At 37.3% G+C, this 8456-nt stretch overlaps 1 protein-coding gene across 1 annotated transcript; it reads right to left on the reverse strand.

Annotated features, from left to right (window-relative positions):
- Positions 1 to 756: 756 nt before the first annotated feature.
- MPHOSPH10 (M-phase phosphoprotein 10 (U3 small nucleolar ribonucleoprotein)) lies at positions 757 to 7707 on the reverse strand (the record flags this gene model as incomplete). Its single annotated transcript, XM_010079584.1, has 10 exons — positions 757 to 955; positions 2281 to 2511; positions 3059 to 3166; positions 3399 to 3509; positions 3738 to 3875; positions 4621 to 4688; positions 5131 to 5272; positions 5547 to 5718; positions 6049 to 6197; positions 7045 to 7707. Coding segments are annotated over 10 exons (1932 nt in total), but the record flags the coding sequence as incomplete, so codon positions are not given.
- Positions 7708 to 8456: the final 749 nt, after the last annotated feature.

Here is an 8456-nt window from a genome sequence, read left to right on the forward strand (position 1 = left end):
CTGGGCTCTGCTCTAAAGGAACAAGGGATGGGACAAGAGGAAATGGCCTCAAGTTGCACCAGGGGAGGTTTAGGCTGGATATTAGAAAATTCTTCACTGAAGGTGTGATGAGGCATTGGAACAGGCTGCCCAGGGAAGTGGTGGAGTCACCATCCCTGGTGACGTCAAGGAACGTGTCGATGTGGTGCTTCGGCACATGGGTTAGTGGGTGAGGTGGTGTGGGTTGACCGTTGGACATGATGATCCGTGAGGTCTTTTCCAACCTTAATGATTCTGGGATTTAGAAAGGGGAACGAGAGGGGCACCAGCTGTAACTTTCTTTTTTTTGTTCACCAAGCCCAGAGCAAGTACGGAAGATACCTACGCTTTGCTTACTCTGAGTTACTGCAGGGTTTAAAAGCTTCTGTGTCCTCCCTCTTTAATAATCACAATTTCAAAAGATAATTTTCAGTTTACATGCCAGGATACATCCTGAATTCTTCACTACATGCAGTTATTCCTGCAATAGATACAGAGCCATTACAGCAGCAGGTACAAAAGCTACGGACTACGGATTAAGAGACTGTGCAGTGAAAGCACAAATCAAGTATTCTACATGGTTATGTATCTGCCCCTGGCATCAAAAGACAAAATCAGAGTTCTATAGTAGAAAACAAAAGTAAAACCTAAAGGAAAATGTCTTTACATCACCTTAGAAGTTCACAGAACATTTTAAAGACTGACACAGAATAAAGCCTACTCCAATTCAGCATTCATGTAGAAACATTTTAATATATACAAGATGCAACACGTATAAACCAGTAAATTACAATTTCAGTTTATGAACAGAGACTGTTTTCTGCTGCTTCTGTTTCTTCTTTATTTTGTTTCCATCTTTGATTTGCACTTTTACTTGATCTTGTAGTTGAGAAAAGAAAGCCTGGGATGACTTCACGACCTTGTCTTTACCTTCATCCTGTCAATGGTCAAAATATTTGTTTTAACCAAGAAATGTACAAACAGTATCGTCATGCTACTAACTACTTACTCATATATATTTTACTAAAAAAAAAACCCTGATAATTGATTTTCAAAGGATATTTTTCACTGTGTTCTTCTACCACTCCCGCTATCTAAAGAAATAAAAGAGTACATTCCATTTCTAATTAGCAATTAGCATGGTAGGTAAGAACAGGCATCAATAATAGGTCCCTGCAGATCAGGAGCTACAACTACATATCTATACTTTGTGTTCTACTCTCCTCTTGAAAAGGTAAGCACATCTGCTTTAGAAGTTATTTTTCCTATTAGTTTAGAAACCAGAAAATTTCAGAGACTTAAAAAATTTAATTTATAAGGCATCATAGGTGGTACACAAGTCCAAAATCAATTGGATGAGATTATATAGAAGGCTCCACAATAAAAAGCAGAAAGTTAAACAGGAATATTCTATTTTAAAATAGCTTAAGTTACCCAAAGCTGAGACAGAACTAAATAGAAACCTCATCTTCAATTATGCATGCAAGTCCCACTTAATCAAGTGGAACAGTTCAAATGCAGGAAATAAGTCCTAATTAGTATTGGCAGGACCACCACCTTGGGAACTTTAAACAAAAAAGTAATACCTAATGCAAACAATCTTTTCTGCTTTGTGACTATACTTTGGTGTAAGGTAATTCTATCATACAGTTTTTTCATATTTTTCCATACCTAAAGATCAAGCCACTTAAAAACGCAAATATTTCATACTCTCAGTGAGCTTCTAAAGGTTCCAGCAACTATTTAGATATGATTTATTCATAATTAAAGTGGAACATCTACATAAATATGCATTATAAACAAAGGGGTCACTGCAAAGTGCAACCAGAGCTGTATTTTTTCAGACCTCTATACTGACATCACACTGTCGGGACAGTCAGCAAAACCAGGACTAAAAAGGTGTTCAACACTACTTTCCGTAAGACAGTTACAAGTATGGATTAGCACAGTCCTTCCAAAACTGTGCTTCAGAAGAATATGGGGGGAGAGGGGAAATACACATCTGCCCTTTTCTCGTCTTCTTCCTACCTTTTTCTTTCCAGCAACTACATTTATCTTTTCTATTTGCTCTGAGATAATAAGGGAACAAATTTGGGTGGTAGGTAGATAACCTACTACCTGTGTACAATAATTCCTGAGGGGATGGGAGAAAGACTAGATGTAGTTGTGCCAAGAGGGATGGAACTGAAACACACCCTATACTTTTCATGTTCTTTAGCTGGGAAGCTCCAAGTTACACAGGACTACTTAAGAGAGCCTTACCTTGAGCAGAGATGCTTTGCCTTCTTTTGTAAGCTTTCTTAATTTTGCTGCAGCAGCTTTTTTGCTAAGTTTTGTGCCTTGTTCTGGTTTCATCTTTTCAAGCAGCTTTTGACGTTTCTCCTTTTCTCTTAGCTTCATACGTTTACGAAGCTTTTTCTTTCTTCGTTCTCGTTTTTTGTCCGTGGGAGTCTTTTCTGCATCTGTTTTTACATCACCAGCTTTGTTCTTTTCCTAAAGAGAAAAAGATCTCTAGATCCATAAGCATGCAAAATAAAAGACTCACTTCACACTACTCAAATCTGTCCTAGCATTTCCATTATTTCAAGTGTTTAGCCAGCTCAGGGAGATGCTGCATTAAGGCAAAGGACAAAAACTGGTGAAAGGTGGAAAGGGAGGTGTGTAGAATTGATCAAAGACATGCTAATTGCTCAGCCTTATCGTCATTTAGCTTTCCCCTTCCAAATACCCATATATATATGTTGGGAAAGTTATTACCATCACATAATAGTCAAGAACAAAAATGAAGCATAGTATTATGGCCTAGTGTAGCCAAATAAAATTAAGTCTTTCCCCTCTTTCCCATTACTAAAAAGTATCCCATTCCCCCCCTGGAAACTCCCAACAACCAACACTAAAATGTTTGTCAAGAAGTTTCACAAGGTGAGGAACTCAGGGTGGAAGGAGGCAGAATACTCCCACTGATCTGGCAGCCCATAAATCCTTCTATCGACAATACAGATCCTCTCCAGATCCTTATGTGATTTTTATTTATAATTACCTTGATCTCCTCTGGTGCTAAGAGAGCAGCATCACTAACAGCAACAGGTGCTACTTCTTCCATACTTACAGCTGGAAGGTTCGAAACTATTTTAACTTCTGGCACGGGCTAGAAATAAGGAAACATATTCAGGACTGAGCACACTATTTCACAGTAGCTTACAACTATTTGGGTTTGTTTAGAGGCAACTGTTTAGAGGCAATTATAAGGCACTTAATATGAAATAAAAACAAGCTCAGCAACACTCAATGTTTACTTTCAATTTCCCAAATATATTTTAAAGTATCCAGTTTCAGAGAGGAGGGGGAAAAACCCAACTTCATGAAACTTATGTACTTACTGGTTTGGGTGTGAAGTGGAAATTACAAAGTGCATCCAGCTTCAGGAAGAGTGAATCCATCATTTCCTGAATTTCTTTGTGTTCAGGATTTTCTTCGTCTTCAGTCTTTTGCTGCATTAATAACACAAGGTTATTGCAACACCATTCATAAAGCTATTTTACTTTAGCAAGACTGATAACAACACAACATGCAATTCAGAGACATTTCACTGGTGAACACTCAAAGAAAGATCAAATTACTTCCACAAAGCTGAAAACAGCGTTAGCAGTGGACAAATGAATGTGTAAGATTATGTGGTGTCAACTTCAAGCCAAAAGGAAAGACACTGCTTACGTTACCTGGTGAAGTTTCATGTATTCTTGCTCATAGATCTCAGCAAGACTCAGTTTACTCTTTTCATGATCCAAAGTGATACGTTTCTTGTATTCAAAAGCCTCCTCTTTGGGTTTTTCTTTCGGTACTACATCATCCCATGCCTGAGAAAGTCATAAATTGGTGACCAAATCCAACTACAGTCAAAAATCACATGTTACAGCTTATTAAGAATATTTTTCATACTACTCATCTGACACATTAACTAGTTTATGCAAACAGTTTATGAGTCCCAGGAACTCATTATGTTTCACACTTTCATTTGAAAAAAGAAGAAGACTTAGAGCTCTAGCTTGTGTGCTTATTTTTAGTGGAACAGTGGAAAATTGTATAATAAAATTGTATAATATTGTATAATAAAAAACAAATGTGTAATTTTCTTAAGTACTTAAATACTCTCCCTCCCTATGTACCAATTTTTTTTATTCAACAAACAACAAGCCTTAATAAGCTGTGGGATACAAACCTTCTATCAGTGGCTTTTAAGAAAAAATGAAGTTAACAACTGAGTTTTGGTTAGTATTCATAATGCTCAGAGTGCTACAGTTATGCTAATAGACAAAATTTACAGACTGGAGTTATATTCCAAATAAATTCCTTATAGGTTTATCTGCAAACACTCATTTTTTTTTAAGCCCAAACCACCTAGCATATAGCAGGCATGTAAAAACAGAGCTCCTTAGAAATCTAAAGACACATTCATCAAGGCAAAAGATTAGAACCACCAGTTGCAGAAATTAAAATCACTCTACACCTAACATTTTAAGAGCTTCAAACTCATCCTTGTAATGTGCCCTGTAAATCAAGTCTATGAACAAAACAGGGAGAAACAAGTAAGATAATACTAACCTCATCCAATATTCTCTGTTTAATGATATCTTCAAGCTGAAAAGTAGTTTCTTCCGTGATCACAGGTGCTGAGAGAAGAGATGAATTTTAAGATTAGTGTTTCCCCAGCAAGAAATACTTTTTGCTCTATGAAGAATAAACAGCAGAAAAAGTAAAGCCTTCACAAATATCTATCAACTGAAGGCAAAGTAAGTAAAAAATGTTTTACTCTATCTTGAAGAGATTAATCATATTATGGATGGCTTGTAAATTACTAAATCTGCCACTGAATTAATGAACTGTCAGTTAACTTAAAAATTTTTAAAAAACAAAAAAAACTGTTTTCTGTAGTTTCCACCATGAAAATGCTCCACCATGAAAATGCACAACCTCAAAAACACTCCAAGTAGTTTAACTTAGTGTTTTGTTACCCTGCTCGTGAGTCACAGGTCTATTCAGCAAGGTCAAAGAGAAGAAAACCCAACGTGGTATGCAGCACACTTTCAGGAAAGCCCTCCTCTCACTACTTACCCATTCGGACAGCATGGTCAAAAAATACTGTTTCCTCCAAAAGGCTGTTTTCAGGTCGCTTATGTCCAGTCACTTCTCCCTTAAGCTGCCAAGGTTTCTCCTCTAACAACTCCTCTTCTAAACTTTTTATTTTTTTGCTCATCTGAAAAACACAATTTTCTAAGAAGTTTAAAACACAGACCTCACAAGTAAACTCAAGACAATAAAATAATATTTATTTCAGGTACTTCCAACTCCTCATCACATGACAATGAAGGAATATATGATTGCATATATCTGTTGTACATAAGCCACTTTTTTTTTTAACTTGTAAGCAGCCTTTTCATGTTTGCCAGACTGAACAAATTACACAATTAAAATAAACCCATCATTTGGCCACTGTTTCGAAGTACTGACAAAATAAAACCATCAATTACCTTTTCCTGTCTCTTCTCAAATGAAGACTTTATTTCACTGGGATCAATGGCCTTCTCTAATTGCATATCAGTAACAGCTTCTGTTTCACTGTCATCTGGCAAACTAAAAGTAACTTTTTTAGAGGCTTCTTGACTTCTCATCTCCATCATCGTTTCATTCATATCCTCAACCCTGTAACATTAGAATTTAAAGGTTGAAAATCATCTGTAATTTTTTATATTACAATATTTCAGCCATTAGATGGTTACCTGTTACAACTAACCCACAGTTAAATAACTTATTAAATGATTTATTCAAATAAATATCAACAGACAATACTCAGAAGATAAGTAAACAAAATACTTTTAAAATAAGGTGACAATGCAAACCACGAACATCCAACAGATAACAGCGAATGGCAAACCATGATGAAAGTGAGTCTGGAATTCATATTTCATTTTCTGCTTCACTTCAGTGTAAAATTACAAGGGCATTTTAAGTGCAAATAATGCATACACTTACTCAGACATGCTTTCTTCATTCTGGTCTTCAATAGCACCATCTGCTTCATCTTCCTGATCATCTTCAACATCATTAGCTACTAAATCATCACTGTCATCGACCGGATCAAAGAAATCTTTGTACGTCAAGTCTCTAGAACTTCTAATTGGCTAAGAATGGGGGAAGGGAAAAAACGAACAAATAAAAAAACAAAACAAAAAAACCAAAACTGTTAAGACCGACAGAAGTCTGAGGGTATCCTGGTTTTTAAAGTCTTTAGCACCTGGGGAACAGTACTACTTGTGTAACAGTAATTCAGTTTAGTGAAGCATTAACCTGTGGTAGGACATCTTAGTAAAACTAATCTCTTTTAGAAGTATTTTAAATATTCTACTACTTAAATTAATTTTCAATTTCAACACATACAGAAGTCAAAGAGCAGTACATTTTGCCAACTACTTGTTGGAATGCGTACACGTTCCCCTATACCCTGGGCATAGTTCTTACTTTCTAGTGAGAATCTCTGGTAATATTAAACAATATTTATTTTTGAAACAAGTACTCAGCAACTTAAGTTAAATCAGAGTTACAAAGCCATGTCCCTGGTAAAAGAACTTGCCAACAGCCCATTGTTCTGTATCAGTCACCTTAGTGCTCTCTGTCAGATGTCAATGCTGAGTCACACATCTTTTTTCATTTGCTGGGTCACCTAATCTGCAATTCTGCAAGGTCGCTTATTTCTCCCAACATACTATCTCTTCCTTTATTAATGCAAACACCCAAGCCCCTTCTAAAGAGAGACTGGAATAGCAGGACAGTACGATCTCCTACACTAGGATATTTTGTTACAAGATACTAATGTCAAATATACTATTACAGTAAAGCTTCAGAAGTAATCATTAGTCACCTAGTCAAACCTAAGTTGGTAGTTCAACAATTCACAGTCACCCTAATGGATACCTGATCTTGATTTAAAGGACAAGAGAGATCAGAAAATTAATTTACTGATATTCTTACTTTGACTTCAGCTTCTTCACACTCTTCTTCCTCATCACCTGAGATGATGTCTTCAAAGTAATTAATATCTTCTTCTTCCTTCTCATCTTCCTTCTCATCTTCCTTCTCTGCATGTTCTAAAAAAGCTTCCATCTCAGCCAGCTTGAAAAACTTGTCATCCACTATAGATTTTCTTCCCATTTTTTTCAATGTGGTTTCCTTGGCTGTTTTAGTTTTTTGCTCCAGTGCTTCAATATCAAAGTCAATATCAGAATCCTCATCACTGTATTTCTGCATTATGCTTTCTCTGAGTTTACTTTGCTTTTCTTTAGCTTTAGTTTTATCTTTTGTATAAACATTCTTCTGTTCAGTTTCTGTTTCCATTACGTTGTCTTCCAATTCCTTGTCACTGCTGGTCTCTGCATCAGAGACAACTTCTTCCTGGTCTGAGAGAAGGCAAAGATCTTCATCCTCGGCATCCCTTGCAATGGATTTCTTGAAGAAATCAAGAACTGCATTGTTCTGAAGCTCTAGTTGTTGCCAAATCTGTTCTTCATCAAAATTTTCTATCACCAGCTCTTTTAATGGACCTCCACGAACTATATTACTTCCCAGAGCTTTATTCAAATCATAGAGAGTCTTTGTTAATGCTCTGAAGTCAGCAGCCAGTCCATCTTGCACACTAAGCAGAAAAAAAAAATTAAAAAAATTAAGAGCTTTAAAAAGTACAACAATTAACACTATTTTTTTATTTTCGATATTGCAGAATTTACTAGCTTTCATTCATTTTGCACTTTCCATTAAGTTAATCACGTGCTCACACTGCAGTTCTTTTTATATCTGCTCAGGTATTTTGGTGCTACAGAATAACACCTTTCAACAGTTACTACTGTTCCTTAACTTTCTCCACATCTCTTGGAGTCCTGCTACTAAACATTCCTAGAAATAAAGACATGATAATTATTCAGCCTTTCAGCTTCATTACACTTTGTGTACCAAGCAGCAGCTGGACAGAACTTTTCACTCTCCTATCTTACTACATCTTGGTCATATTTCACCACTCTAGACGTTTCGGGGAAGTAAATAGCGCAGCACTGAACAGCTCAAATACCCAAGAGACAGACCCTTGGCTCTAAAAAGGTCCCTGCCTTCCTCCCCTGCCTTACTCCTCAGCCGGTACATTTAGGCAGTCTCCACCAGTTTTTTCTCTAGAGCTACCAACGTTTCAACACGGCTGGTACAAACAGAAACCTCCAGCTCCTAACTCCCCAACTCTGAAGAAAGGAACAAGGACGCGGCAGCAGCCGCGGCGGAAGCCCCGGCCCGGTCCCCACGCTGCTCACAGCACGCTGCAGGAGCGCCCTCAGCACCGGGGCAGAGGCACGAGGCCCCCCCACACAGAGCACGGAGGCCTGCACGAACCGTGCACACGC

Source organism: Pterocles gutturalis, unplaced genomic scaffold, assembly GCF_000699245.1.
Source record: "Pterocles gutturalis isolate BGI_N339 unplaced genomic scaffold, ASM69924v1 scaffold10171, whole genome shotgun sequence".
NCBI classification, from domain to species: domain Eukaryota; kingdom Metazoa; phylum Chordata; class Aves; order Pterocliformes; family Pteroclidae; genus Pterocles; species Pterocles gutturalis.